This window comes from Dreissena polymorpha, chromosome 8 (genome assembly GCF_020536995.1).
Source record: "Dreissena polymorpha isolate Duluth1 chromosome 8, UMN_Dpol_1.0, whole genome shotgun sequence".
NCBI classification, from domain to species: Eukaryota; Metazoa; Mollusca; class Bivalvia; order Myida; family Dreissenidae; genus Dreissena; species Dreissena polymorpha.
The window spans coordinates 5818363-5834926 of NC_068362.1; the positions used below are offsets into that span (position 1 = coordinate 5818363).

The 16564-nt window shown below is 37.4% G+C and overlaps 1 protein-coding gene across 1 annotated transcript; it reads left to right on the forward strand.

Moving 5' to 3' along the window:
• The first annotated feature begins 13259 nt into the window (after window positions 1-13259).
• LOC127842795 (endoglucanase-like) lies at window positions 13260-16123 on the forward strand. The gene is made up of 4 exons (XM_052372509.1): window positions 13260-13392; window positions 13955-14094; window positions 14704-14818; window positions 15756-16123. The coding sequence occupies exons 1-4, from the start codon at window positions 13359-13361 to the stop codon at window positions 16070-16072; spliced, it is 606 nt and encodes a 201-aa protein (XP_052228469.1). The 5' UTR covers window positions 13260-13358; the 3' UTR covers window positions 16073-16123.
• The last annotated feature ends 441 nt before the right edge of the window (window positions 16124-16564 follow it).

The window sequence follows — 16564 nt, forward strand, 5'->3', positions numbered from 1 at the left end:
CGGCTGCACATCCCGCTGTGCATGTGTATTGGGGCGTTTAAGGACGAGATGGACTACTGGGGTATCAGTACATCGGAGCTCACGGAATGTTGCCTTTACAAGTAGGCTTATTTCAGATTTTTCGACACATGTTCTTCTTAAGTTTTATTTTAATGTATATTGAAATAAATGTATAATCATTTTCTTTTACACATTTGATATAAATTCAAAACTATTTGACAACATCGTGCAAACTCTTTTAATAAATGTGCGTTAAGTGTCATCCCAGATTGAAGTCCGGACAGGCTTACCACGGGCGACACTTTCCGCTGTTATGTTCTTTGCCATTTGTAAAAAATATCATCTTAGAGGAAATCGAGTTTACGCGGACTGCACAGGCTAATCTGGGCTGACACTTAACGCGCAAGATTTAAACCACGTTTTGCAATAGCGAGGCTTTCAGGTATTTAGTTCACCGACTCCGCGAAACCTTTCAATCACACACTGGTAGACTTTCAAGATAAACATAATAATCACAAAAAACGGCAAAGAATGAACATAAGTGATTTTTATTCAGTAATTTTTCATGACCTGATTTGTTCAGCCATAATGCAGCATTTAAAGCAATGTGTATATAACTATGCATACTATTTTAAACAAAAAATTTGTCTAAAGGTAACGGATTCATCCACATTCGACATTTGTTTCAGACTTCACACAAGTGCCAAAAACAACCCGTGTTATGCAAAATTTGACTTTTGACCTCTTACTACTACCTTGACCTTTGCGGTAAGGAGCAGGTGATATCCACTACAAGTATTAATGGTTATCATGTGTGGTAAATAATTTAAGATTGGACGATGAATGACAAAGTAACAGTCCGGACCAGCTGTTTGATGACTAAAATTGACCTCTGAACTGGAAACGTGACCTTGACCTTTTAAGTAAGGACGCGAATATTGCAAGCGACGCAACATGTCGTAATGTGATGGCTGATATTTTCGTCAAGTTATATAAAAATCGAATCGATCAAAATATGGAAAAGTTAAAGCTGACGAAGGAATTTTCGCTGAGAGGCACACGTCGGACATACGGACAGTATGACTGCCATATGCCGACTTCTTCGAAAGGGGGCATATAAAAGCAAAACAGGCTAACGTTAAATATAAATTATGTTGTTTTTGACTGTCTGAATCCCACCCTTTTAAGTGATTGTCTGTCTGACAGATTTCGCAATGTCTGCATTCAACAATTGCAGGATAAGAGTAATCGCAGATGCCTCACATATCACGTAAAACTGAGATCAATTGTAACGTTATGAACAACTATAAATAAATTTAAATATATAAATCGGAAATTATTAATAAACCTTTCATTGAAATTTTTTAATAATATAATACTTGAATTTTGGAAAATTAATATATGTCTAATTATAAGGAAAATAAATTTATAATAAAATAATTGAATGTGCTTAAAATATTTTGCAAAAACAGACATACCTTTACATTCATTGTTAAAATAGACTAGATCAACAATTTGAAAGGTCAACGATGTGATACTCTGGACGAACGAATATGTAATTCAACGATGTATATTGAACAAGATGTCCAAGTTGATAAAATGGTCGAAAGTACTGCCGCGGGAATTTTAATCTTATTAAATTATCTAGTACCTCCGTTGAACTGTGCGAGTACAATGGTTAGAATAATACCCTATTCTCGCCAGAAGTGTAATCTGGATTGACAATCAAAAACATCCACTGAAATGGTCACGCGAGTCTAATAAGATGTCTACAATGAATATCCGGTAAATGGGTAAACGTGATAATTTAGTCACACCATTTCCGGGGAGTCTCATTTGGAACAATACTTTAGCGGTCAGCCAATCGGCAATTAACAAGTAGTACTAATGAATCTCTTTGACCAAGCCAACCAGAATTTAACAAGTACAACGCTTTGGCCAATCAAATGTGTTATAAGAAATATTGTTATTTTATGTTTAAGTGTATTTTGATATAAAACGAGATGTTTTATATAGAAACGACACTCTTCGATTAGATTTTGAGGTGAACGGATCGAGAAAGGTTCAATCATGTAGTTGTCAGACTGTCCTTATATATTTGAAAATATGAATTATATTAGATATTGAATTGGACTGGAATTCACATGTGGCGTTATTGTTATGTATTTCATTCCACGTTGTAATACGGATAAATTGACATTAAAGGAAAGGGACGGACTTGCCCTATTCGCAATGTAGCAAGATGCAGTTAATGCGAGTTACGTCACTATGGCGATACGCGCATGGCGTGAAATTGAACGATTTTGTGACACAATGTCTGATCTGAAAATTAACTTCCATAAACACTATGCGTCTACATGTTTGATAAATTTTAAAATCAACAAAACAAGTAAGTCGAAGTTAAGAAAATACGACGTTGTAGTCGAATTGCAAAGGAAAAACATTCAAGCCTTTACCTCAGGTACCATGCTTTCAAAGAAGACCAAAAGACTCGCTGCAACTTTCTACTTGAATCACCCGTCCTCCCAAAAAAGAACGACGCGGACAAGGGTTCTTGCTACCCGAGGTTGCGAGCAGTGACCAGCCGGATTTGGAGTGTCGTGGATAATGCGGACAAATCTTTGGGAGCCAAAGTGAGTGCGTTTATTTTTAGCCTCGTCGTGGGGAAACTGTGCTTAATGTATGTGCGTAAGGGTCCCCTCAGCTTAGCCTGTGCAAACCGCACAGGCTAATCAGGGACGACTCTTACCGCCTAGAGTGGATTTTCGTTTTAAAGAGGCTTTCTTCAAACGAAAATTTCATTAAAAATCGGAAAGCGTCGTCCCCGATGAGCATGCTCGTATTAAACAGGCTTATCTGGGATAACACCTGGGTCCGTCTTATCAAAGATCGTACGATAATGTTAACTTACGATTGAATTTTGTAATTTAAAAATATAAGTGATTATGATCTGTATGTTTCAAATATAAAGGATATTTGACAGCTACTTTGGAAATGAATGGAAATATTCAACAAAAGTAATTATAAATGTGACGTTTACATATTTATGGCGCTTCGAAAATTGCATCGTAAGGTGAAAATGTCGTACGATGTTTGATAAAACGGGCCCCATGCATTAAGCCCTGGACGAGACTCATGTCGAACAATACTATAAGGATCATTTTATAATAAATTTCGGGTGTTTTCGAATGCTTTATGAGCACGTTTTTTTTTAACTTGGGTAAAGGCAATGCTTAAAGAATTGCAATTTACAAGATCTGAAAAGAGTGACATACGCCTTTCTTTGAAGCAAATTACGAAACAATTATCGGAAACAGTCCAACAGATATTAAATAAAAAAAACTCAGAAATTTCATAAAAAACTGAAATTCATCCGACGAATTGTCCGTAAAAAGGGCGATTGCAGAAACAATTTTTTTTATTTTATTTGATAATGTTTGGGTTCTTTTCCCTGTTTATATTTTAATTCGCCAACGCTGGCAAAGTTTAAATTCATTTGGTATCAAGATTTTTTTCAATTTTTTAACCGGTATTAATACACACAAAAGAGCACGGGTAAGACGTTACAGAGCTAATGTCAGGTGTTTGGTGTTTGGTGTCAGTTTTTCATATGTCGAATATTTATGGGAAAAAAGCATCACGAGTTTATACAAATGAATCTTTAAAAATACAATTGCATATGAACTGCCGACTTCTTTTTGATAACTGTTCTTAAGGTAAACCGACTCAAAAATTAATTAATTGAATCGTGTTCTGAAAAAACTGGGCATTATGCATGGGCGTAAAGTTTCGTCCCAGATTATCCTGTGCAGTCCGCACAGACTAATCAGGGACGACACTTTCTGCCTTAATTGGATTTTTGCTAAAAAGAGACATCATTTAGACAAAAATGAACTGCACAGGCTAATCTGGGACGGCACTTTACGCACATGATTTATGCACAGATTTCTCAGAACGCGACTCAATTAATAAAGATTTAATTGTGTGTGCTTCCAACTTTTCTTCAGTTGTATTTTGGACTGGTTATAGCGATGGTGATATTGTCGATTATAACAATGGCACTCAGTACGGAGCCGTTAATGCGTCGAAAAGCCTCGCACTGCGAGATCCTGGAATATATGGAATACACAGGTATACATGAGTAGCGCTCTGTGAAAACGGAGCTAAATTCATGTTCTTACTGTCGTCCCAGATTGGCGAAGTAGTCTGCACCGGCTTTTCAGGGACGAAACTTTCCGCCTTCGCTAAGAAAAGACTTTCTTTTAACAAAATATCATTACAGCTGAAATTATCGTCACTGATAAGTCAGGGTGGACTTCACATGCTAATCTGAGACGACACCGTACACACATGCAGTAACCCTTTTCCACTCGGAGCCAAAGTGGAAATGGCTTTGTGCAAATAGCATAAAACCAGAACAACCTGCGAGTAACTTGCAGTCTGTTCAGATTTTATGCTGTTTGCTGCTCATCAGTAAATAAGGGTTGGAAATGAACCCTTTAAAACTTCAATCAAATAAGAAAGGTCTTTAATTAAATTTAACTTTTTAAGGGACTACAAAAGAATAAAAATACGTATCTAAGTGGTAAAGGGTTAAGCCCCTTTTTCCAGAGCGAGGCTCATTTGTAAGTAATAATAGCACTACGAGTATAAGCGCTATATACTTAACGTTATAAAAATGTTACCGCCTTAACGTAACGTGATCAGTATTGAAACTATTATAATACAAGTTGTAAGATCGCAAGGCGATTTGTTTCATATTTAATACATCAGCCGTATCGACCGGTTAACAACCCCTCTTTTAATTTGAGGTTTATACCTGTGCTATTTTAGCTACCCTTAACGTGATCGGTTATTTTTAGAGCACTACGTATTTCAATGTGTCGTCGTACACAAGTTAGACCAAACGAAAATGCCTGTTTTATTAATCATCGAAATGGTATGTCAACGAAGATCAATGCATCTACATTATTCCCTATAAATACATGGTTGTTACACAACTGTTCAAAAGTCAATATGAATACTTTCACTTCAAAGGGGTATACTGGAAGCCTGCTGGTCTAGGAATCAGACGGTCCCATGTTCGAATTCCCCTCTGACCACCGAATTTCTCCGAGCTAAATATAAAAAATCCCATATTTGCTTCTCTCCACCCAGGTATAAAAATGGGTACCTGTAAGGGAGATAAACAATGTTCACAAAGTGTTAACGGACGACAGTGATAAGGAGGGAAATCTGAAAGTCGGCTGAATATGCCATCATGCTAATAATATCAGACTCTATACCTATATTTACCCCTTTTATTTAAAATTTAGACTTGTCTTATGTCATTTATATTTCATTCTTCAATCTACAGACAGTGAGGACACCGACCTGTACAGGGAGCATCTCGGCTATCCTGTATGCGGAAGTTACTTCATCTTCCTGCCTTTAATGACATTTTCCAACCAAAAGGAAGAGGAACAGGAAGAAGAAAATGATGAAACAAGTGATAAGTTTGGCGTCAACACCGACACTCATAATCTCGTATTCAGTACAACAACAACAACGTTAGAAAGTGCAACACAGACCACAAGTTTTGAACCGACTGAACTCACTGAGGAAACACCATCGACAGGTGATCACGCTGCAAAAACACGAGAAAATCAAGCACAAACAGCGGCGTACATAAATTGGACAATCCCGGCACCCATAAATTGGACAATACCGACACCCATAAAATGGACTATTCCGGCACCCATAAATTGGACAATCCCAACCATAGAAGAGAACATCTTACCAGTTGTTTATGGCGATGATGTTATTGTAACGTCTAGAGGAACTTTGATTCACGTACCGAATTTGACCGTCCCAGTCTTTTCCTTAGATGTCTTAGAGAGCATCGCGTTGCTGTTCTTTTCGTGCGATCTGCTCCTTCGCCTGGTCACGTGTCCATCTCTGAAACTGTTCTGTGTCTCAGTGATCAATATTCTGGACGCATGCGCTCTGGCCTCTAATATCGCGTATGGCTTTATCGTCCATTTTAAACGAGAATATCGGTATATGGAAACACGCTGGCTAGACGTCTTAACATGCATGCAGATATTTCGATCTATTCGTCTGTTTCGATTGGTTAAAAACGTCAGAACTGGGAAAATACTACTTTATTCCATACGCAAGAATGTCGGCGATTTTCTGTTTTTGGCTCTGTTACTTTGCGTGGGAATCGGTATGTTTGCTAGTTTGTTTTATTTCGTCGAGACGCGCGAAACGGTCTATTCGATTCCTATGGCCTGGTATTGGTCTGTCATTACCATGACTACCATTGGATATGGTGACGTAGCACCGAGCACCTGCCTGGGGCGAGTCGTGGCGTCGCTATGCGTCACGGGGGTGATCATGTTAGCCATCTCTCTGCCAATGTTTGTGAATAGCTTCATAAAGTTAAACAAATATGCTTCTCTCAGCGAGAGCATAGAGAACGAAACACACTCGAGCGCGTCGCCGCATGTTTAAGGAAATTTGTAATATGACTTTGTTACAACTAATCCATATACACTTTGTTTATGGCATGCTAGATGTAACTGTTTTCGGGGCGTACACATTTTGCCATTAACGTTCACACCCCTGTAGAGTACTTGCACAATATCTATAGAATGTCCGGTGTTGATCCCACTTATGTCTTTTGTTAATACGAACGAGGGTTCACTCACAAGCTAATCTGGGACGACATGTTCCGCCTGAACTTGAATTCCGGAAAGGTACAAAAACTCGGTAAACGAAAAATACCATTAAAGCGGAAAGTGTCGTCCCTGCTTAGCAAGTGCGGAATGCAAAGGCTTGCCTGGGGTAACGCACCTGCATTAAGCCCAGTTTTCGCACAAAAATGTCTTATATGAATATACAATTCAGCCAGTGACTTTCTGTCGATACATATGAACAATTACCATTTGTTAAAACGTCAAATACATATGTTAAAATAAAAAAATAAAAACGTTATATATTATGTCTTAATATTTACTATTACATGTGTTCTCACTTGATATAGATTCTTTATGATATTAGCATATTTTATAATGCCATTTAATAAAGGCACACAGACGTTTTATCATCTAAAACGAAATGCAATTGGGTTTAAGCATTTAATTTTAAAATCGCGTGTGTTTTATCCTCTTCTTATTAATTCTTTAGTGGCCACATGTATGATCTTACATCTTATTTTATCACACCCGTACGCTAAAATCGACCTGACACCAAGGGTGTGATATTTATTTTATTAACGGTAAGTAGTATAGGTTTTATATCAGTCAATGTTTATAGGTGCATTACATTACTCGGCATTATTTATGAAGCCATCGTTTTCGATGGAACTGAATCAGATTGAATAAAAACACGCTTGGATACAAGCAGACATACATATGAAGATAACAAAAAAGTATTTGACAAATATTAATTTCAATAGCACACAACGTCATGTGAAACACGTCAAACGTCATACAGCACATCAATTCCACCGCCTTTCAAAATAGGGGCGTAAAGGCATTAAAATCAGAAAAATTGCTAACAGCCATATCGTTTTTAAATATCATGTTCGACACGAAAAAGAAAAGACACGACAAGCCTCGCCATTATTTTATCCTACACCTCAGCCTAGTCGAGCTCTGTGAAAAAGGGGTTTAATGCATGTTCGTAAAGTGTCGTACAGAGAGCCCCTTCTTAGCAAAAATCCTGTTTAGGAGGAAAGTGTCGTCCCTGATAAGCCTGTGGGGACTGCACATGCTAATCAGGGACGACACTTTACGCAAATGCATTAAACCCATTTTTCACAGATCAAGGCCCATCTTTAATATTATTACAAAACGACGTTACAGTAACCTGACGTCTGTACATAATCAGTGCACATGTATTCATATACGTGTTTTGTTTAATAATTTATCTCAATATTGTGATACTGTTAAAAATGTTCATAGAATAAGTATTTGTTGTGTAATGTACTATATTGTGTACAAAGAATCATTTGAAAAGTATTAATAGTAAAGTTCTTTTTAACGCAAACAGATTGAACATTACGCAAAGTTATATTGTGTTTTCAAAAAACAAATGAATAATATATATATATATATATATATATATATATATATATATATATATATATATATATATATATATATATATATATATATATAGAAACAAAAACGCTGTATTATTTTTTGCCGAAGCTTTCGACCTCACGGTCTTCATCAGCGGCCATTTTTTATTTTCAGATGTTTTATTATGAACGGAAATGACGTCGTGCATTTCCGGCGTAAACATTGTTTACGCGCCCTTTTATTAACGTTTATTCTTGCACGTTGATGCCATATGGTCGGTATGTCCTTAGTTTTGACTTCCACAATTGCTCCATGGTTTTGCGGTACTCGTCCGACCCGCTGAGTTTTTCGAGTCCCATTATTTGGAAATCATCCATGGAATGTCCGTCGGTGTAGAAATGTTCAGCTACAGGGTCACTGTGCTGTGTGCGAATACGCGACAGATTCAATAGATGTCGCTGGTACAGAGTTCCGCCTGTCTCTCCCACATACACGAACCTGCGACAGCGACGACAGTTGACCGTGTACACAACATTGGATGATTTGCAATCAACATTGTTTCTGACGCTGTACTTCCTGCCGCTGGGATCTGTGAAATATTCCGCCTTCATCATATACGGGCAAATGGCGCATCTCTGCGCCCCACAGGGCCCGCTCATATTGGGTTTTCGGAAGAACATCCTATTGTTTTTTTGTGCACTAGGATGTCTTGCAGGTTGCAATCCCGTCTGAAGGCTACTAATGGGGGCTCAGAGAACACTTCCTTCTTTCTATCAGACGTGTGCAGCGTGTGTAGGTGTCTACGGATGATACGGCCGATGTTTGGTAATGCGCGCGAAAACGTTATCACCAGCGGAATCCTTGTATTATGCTCCGAGTTTGTCTTTTCGCGTAAAAGGTCCTCTCTCTTTTTATTGTCGACCTTTATCAATTCGGTCTCCACAAACGCCCCGTCATATCCACGGTTCACGAGCCGTGTTTTCACCGCCTGTCTGTGCTTCCGGTAGGCAACCTCCTCAACGTTTACGCCGGAAATGCACGACGTCATTTCCGTTCATAATAAAACATCTGAAAATAAAAAATGGCCGCTGATGAAGACCGTGAGGTCGAAAGCTTCGGCAAAAAATAAGTACAGCGTTTTTGTTTAAATACAACAAGGCTAATAGAGACTTTGTTATATATGTATAAAGGAGTTGATAAGTATTTCGCAATACATGTTCGATTGATGAGTTTTCATTAAGTACCAAGAAAATTTACTCCATACCCTATGTCGATATCTTTTGAAACTCTGTACATTGTAAACTGCAGGCATTGTCCCTTGAATATCATAGAAGGCCTTTTTTGTTTTTGTGTTTGTGAAAAAAACATTTCTAACAGTTCTTTTTAAGTATACTTTTTACCTAGTAAAATAATTTCCACTATATCTGTAAATTCAATAATTGTTCGAATGTTAATATTATTATAAACTATAGCTTCTTACCCGTCTGAAAGTAATATATTAATGGGCCGTGCTCTGTGAAAAGAGGGTTTAATGCACATTCGTAGAGTGTCGTCCCAGATTAGCATGTGCAGTCCGCATAGGCTAATCAGGGGAGACACTCTCCGCTTTGATGATAATTTTTGTTTAGCAAAATGCCTATTGAGGCGGAAAGTGTCGTATCTGATTAGCCTGTGCGGATCGCACAGGTTAATCTGGGACGACACTTTACGCACATGCATTAAACCCCCTGTTCACAGAGCGCGGCTCATTTTATAAAAATTGATGATGTAGCTGTAAAAAACATCTTAATATGGTCAATCTATATGAAGATTGTCAATGTATATATCGTCATTTTGTAGCAGTAAGTTTAAACTGATGTCAATTTAAGTTCGTAGTCGTTGCATGCAGTAATACGAAACATACCATGTTGTTATATGTTTAACTTTTATATGCTTTATGTTGTAAAATAACTACTGTAGTATCAGAAAAATAAAAACATAAAAAAACAATAAGCAAATGTTTATTGTTATTTTAGTGTGATTTACATATCCAAAAACCATTCTTGAAAGGTCGGAAATAACGAATAATATTTTTCGTCGGATATGCCACAATAGTTTCGTAATTAACTTAACCCATTTATGCCAAGTGGACTTTCCCATCCTCCTTAATTGGATCATTTTATTTGCAAAATTAGAGATGTCTAGTATATTTATTTCTATATTTAGAATATTTCTTACAGAAATTCCTTTAAGCAAACAGCGCAGACCCTGATGAGACGCCGCATCATGCTGCGTCTCATCTGGGTCTACGCTGTTTGTCAAGGCATTTTTTCCTAGACGCTCGGCATACATGGGTTAAACATATTGTTTGTTTCAAAGTATTGCACAGAAAAAAGATACATTTATAAATACGCTTTTAAGCGTAAACATTTTAATGAACAACTTCCGAAAGTTCTCCTAACCTATTTTCAAACATTGGCTCCTGGTCATTATTAAATCAGATAGCCCGCGCTCGATTACATTGTTTCTCTATGGAAATCAACCCGCGTGAAATTTATTATAAATACATGTAGTTCCATGATACGACAAACATAGTGTGTGGATCATTCCAAACGGATAGCAGCCACGTTCGAGCATTATTAATTAATTTATCTTAAATGGTGTGCCTGTAAATTCCAGGAAACTCCATAAATTGGAATTCCCATAGCAGTTTAACTATTTACAATACGTTGTAATGATACGTTGAAAGCAATAGTTTAGACATCAATGTTTCCGCATTAAATCTAAAACTTAGATCTTTCGTTATTAACATATAACATATAATGAAGAAATAATTTCAGTTCCAGAGAAAAAATCTAAAAAAGTGTAAATAATGGAGAACCATTTCTTCCATGCGATTCGGCGTGCTCAACAAACATTACACAAATACTTTCGTACATACTTTGTATTCTGCTAAAACATATTTGAGGAAAATGTAATTTAATACATTGTTGTTACCTGTATGGATAGCTATAAACTGTAATTATAGGTTATTAGATATGTTCACAGTTTTAATATCACTGTAATAATAAGTTATTAGATATGTTCACAGTTATAACATCAAGGTTATTAGATATGTTCACAGTTATAACATCAAGGTTATTAGATATGTTCACAGTTATAACATCAAGGTTATTAGATATGTTCACAGTCATAATATCAAGGTTATTAGATATGTTCACAGTCATAACCTCTAGGTTATTGGATATGTTCACAGTCATAACATCAATGTTATTAGATATGTTAACAGTTATAACATCAAGGTTATTAGATATGTTCACAGTTATAACATCAAGGTTATTAGATATGTTCACAGTGATAACATCAAGGTTATTAGATATGTTCACAGTGATAACATCGAGGTTATTAGATATGTTCACAGTGATAACATCAAGGTTATTAGATATGTTCACAGTTATAACATCAAGGTTATTAGATATGTTCACAGTTATTATATATGTTCACAGTTATAACATCAAGGTTATTAAATATGTTCACAGTTATAAGATATGTTCACGATTATTATATATGTTCACGGTTATTATATATGTTCACAGTTATTAGATATGCTCACATTTATTAGATATGTTTACAGTTATTAGATATGTTCACAGTTATCAGATATGTTCACAGTTATTAGATATGTTTACAGTTATTAGATTTGTTCACAGTTATAACATCAAGAACAAAGACATATAATGCAATGTTTAAAAAATAAAAGTTCATATCATTCAAAATCGTTTCATAAAACCGAACATTTTGTAAAAATTATCTTGTACATAAACATGTGTACCATTATAAATTTAAATAAATTGTACACCCGTAGTAGCTGTATAGTTTATAAAAGTGGTATTTATACAAAAAATACGATCAATAAATATATCAATATACCTAAATATATAAATATGTTTACACAATATTTTACAGCCCAGCCACATAAATTGCCTATGAGTTGACATGTTAGGGTGTAGTCATACAATTAAATCAATATATTACTGGAAAACATAAGGATCACGATAATAACATATAGTGACATTGACATATTTTTTTCCAACCGCCCCCCCCCCCCCCCCCCCCGTCAAAAATTAGTTTTCACGAAAGAGCTGAAGAGTGAAAGCATATATTGCGGTAGACTTGTGTGTTCGGAAATACTTTATCATTATATTTCCACATCTAATTTTCAAACGACAATTAAATGAATACATAGTTAAATGATAGAGAGAAAACCCCTGGCATGTTAAACTACAGTAATTCCTCTTTTTAAGTCTAATTTCATTGTGGTTAAGGATTTCAGTGTTCGTGTTGCGAAATGGAAATTTGTCTGTAAAATTCATGTAAAATGCCAGTAAAATGTCCTAGGATTGACTCTGGTGTCCTTAATTCATTATCACCAGACGTTAAATGACATTAGTTAGGTTTGCTATCTTCGTACTAGTACGATTGTCGACGGACTCCAACATTTGTTGACATCGAATTTATCAAACAAACATGTGTATGCATGCGGTGGTTGTCACTTTTAACAATCAGATTTCTGATCCGTTTTTCTTCAAAATGGTACAGGGATTTAAAAAAAATCAATATTATGTAAGCCAGAATAAATAGCGATACATGTTCTTTGATTGATGTTGCTGCTGATGATGATGACGTCAGCGTTTTCTGGCTGCTGCTAGTCTTTGAACAGTCATGTGCGCGTTAACCACAACCACCACCACAACAACCAGACCACTTCTTAAACAACCACAACAACAACCAGACCACTTCCACCACAAAAACAACCACAACCAAACCAATTCCACCACACTCACAACAACAACGTTACATACCAGAACAACAACAACCAAACCACTTCCATCACTACAAAAAAACACTTTCACCATCACCATCACCTCCACCACAAAACATCCAAACCACTGCCACCACAACCACAACAACCACTAAACCATTCCACCACCACCACCAAACAACCAAACCACTTCCATCACCCGAAACACCAAACCAATTACACCCCATGAATTTTTACTACTTCTCTTTCTACTAATTCTTAAATTAAAATAAAATTTAATATACTAATTTTCTTCATACAAATGGTCAAATTGCATTATCACCTAGAGAACTACATTCTGACCCCAACGTATCTCTCCAACCCATTCCATTACTTGCAGATATGTTGAGGACACATATCAAAGTTTCTATGCTGGCAACTAGGTCGCTCGTAAGTTATCTCGTCCCTATATAAGAAAGCGTTCTTCTTGAACGCTCAATATAACCAAAATGAGGATCATTATAGCTGCTTTTGTAGTAGCGGGTAAGTCGAACTCGGTTGTGTTACTCTTGCTGTTGAAGTGTCTTACTTTCGTAATGAAAATGACTGCAAACTTGGCTTGCTACTGTTCTTACTCAAAGACCACAATCGTGCGTGAAAACTGATTCTCCATTCTTTTCATTATATTGTATTCTGTAATGTGGTAATATGCTGAAAATGCATTTTATAGCTGTGTTGATGTTTCCGTTTAGTTTTTAGACGAAGCTGTCTAACTAAAATCTATAACGTGTTTGATATTAAATGAACTGATGTAAACATTGTCCGCCAGTAGGCCCGAGTAACAACTTTTGAGCCGCGTTCTGAGACAAATGGGCTTAATGCATGTGCGTAAAGTGTCTTCCCAGATTAGCCCGTGCGGACCGCAAAGGCTAATCTGGAATGACACTTTGCGCACATGCATAAATCCAAGATCTCTTAGAACAAGGCTCATTTAATTTGCGCTTCTGTTGAAGTTAACTGACATAGCAAACTTTAACTTGTTCTTCATTATTTGTGTAGATCTGTCAAAATGGTTAATTGACAGCTACATGTAATGCCGTTGCAGGTGCGTTATTGGCAGAGGCGGGCCAGAAGTGTACTGGACATCCCCGGATGTACCACGGCAAGAAGTGCGCCTCCACGACAAACTACGCTGACTATCATAAAGGGGCATGCGGCTGCGGTCCCTCGAACAACGACAATCAGGTAGGTACATAGAACCGCAAAATAACGCTTGAGGTCATGATGCGCTGGGCTTTAATCACTATTTAATCGATTATTGCTAATCAGTTCATGTGTGCAATTTGTTGGTTAGAGATGTACAGGTACGATGCCGTTTCCTATTCGCCACATATATAACCAACAGGCAGAACTTCGTCAATGAAATTATAAATCGAAGTTTCATACCCATATGGTTGTTCAAATTTCGATTTGTAAAATGGCTTCAAACCCCGAATGTTTGTTCTCGATTTCAATTAAAAAGCAGAGAGTTCATATTGGCAGCCAAACAAGCCCTATTCAAGGCTGGTGTTGTTTTTGTTTTAATGTTGTCACCCATACCTTATATAAATGATTTCAGTTTCCACGAGAACACAGAGGGCGCATGGTGGCACTCACTTCAACAATGTTGCTGGTGTTAGTTTGTCTTTTCTTATGTCTACATTGATGTCATACATGCGTAGTAGAAATGATTCAAGATTCCGCGAAACCACATCGGGGTGGCGATCATAGCCAATCCGGTCATGTTCGACGCTGGTGTTGGTTTTGCTTTACGCACGCCACTCATGACATCATACACTCTAAAAATGCTTTCAGTTTCCATGGAACCACAGCGGGTTCGTAGTGGCAGCCAATCAAGCCTTATTTGACGCCGGGGGCGGTAAATGGTGTGGTCAGTCATGCGGGAAATGCATCAAGCTTACTACAACTGGTGAGTTTCAATTGGAAAATAAATTTATTTATTATTGTCTGTTAAGTCGTTTATTATTGATACACGAAGGAGTGCGTTTGTACTTAAACGCTGTCTGTTTGTGTTTTCGTTTTCACTCGCCACGAACCCGCGACCTCACGAATGCAAGACCGACATGTTATAACAGCGACCACTGCTATGTAGATTCAAGTTATCACATCTGCGTTCATAGATGCGAATTTTGTTCACGTCGTATTTCCTTGCAGAGTGTGTGTATTTCGAAGTTAATGTATTTCCGCGCTTGAGGTATCATTAAGTGAGGATCCGGATCGAAAGGCGATCATTCCTTATCAATTCACATTGCTCACATGTCTTCAGTTATTAGGTTTTAATTGAAAGTTATGCACATTTGGTCTTGGGCTGTGTGTGTGGTGGGGGGGGGGGTCATAAGGACTCAGAGCAAACCCAACCTGCCCGAACAAACCAAACTCACAGTGGTCGGAAACACAGGAGGGAATCCCGTATTTATTTTTTTGTATATATGCTATAATAGAAACGTTTCTATTATAGCATGTATGCAAAACAAAAACAAAAAAAAACGGGATTCCCTCCTGTGGTCGGAAACAATGATTGGACCGGGTTTAGCGGTGAGAAGCGCGGGTACGAGTCACAGTGAAAGCGAAACAGCCCAATACTTGCAGAGGAGGCTTTACTTCTACTTATGAAGTCTATATGTTATCTATGACCAAAACGTGAATTGGTAACAAATAGAAGATAGAAATCTATATAAAAAGTACTCACCCAGTGTTGATACAATTATTTTAATAAAAGAAGAAAAATCTGCCCCGATTAAAAACCTTTCCTAAGCTAAAGCGATAAATAACATTATTTGTTTTCTGTTTAATGCCGGTGTAAATCATAAACACTCCAAACACATTAAAACATGTATCATTCGCAGGTGGTTTCGTCGACGGCCAGGGCGGTGGAGTTGCTGAAGGACTGTCGAAAGTGTTCATGGTTACCAACCTGTGCCCTAATGAGTACCCTAACCTTAGCTGGTGCAGCCAGCAAGGCAACAACGGGGTCAACCAGTACGGCTACGGATGGCACTTTGACCTCGAAAACGGCGTTAACCAGATCACCGGCATGGGCTGGAACAACCCGGAAGTGACGTGGGAATGGACTGACTGCGATGCCGGTCACGCCCAAGACGGCCGCACACCGAGTAACAGCATGTATCACACATGCCAGTGCGGACAGCATGGCAAAAAGTAACACCTCTGTAATAGATCGTGTTTCTTTGTAAATAAAATATGAACACCGAAATATGTGTTTTGACAAAATTGTGCTTGATGCATGCAATATTCGCATGCGTTTTCACTACCTTCAAACTTAGTATGGTACACATCAGGCGTAGCAAAATACAAGGCGAAAAAATCACTCGGGGTCCTAATAAAAGAGACTATTAGTCACAAAAAGACCAAATAAACGCAGATCGTTGGTCATCGCAAATCCAAACAAACGCAGATCAAAACCAACCCGTACCTTTATTCTAAATGCAGATCCGACAGACGAAGATGGTTAGCCACCACCAATCTTAACAGATTCGAATAGTAATTCATTGCAGATTAAAATCAACGCAGGTCGTAAGTTTCTTCAAATCCAATACAACGTAGTTCGTAATCTACAACAAATTCTAACAAATGCGCATTGAAAGTAAATGAAGATCAACACAAACGTACATCTTCAATTACGGAAGATATAAAT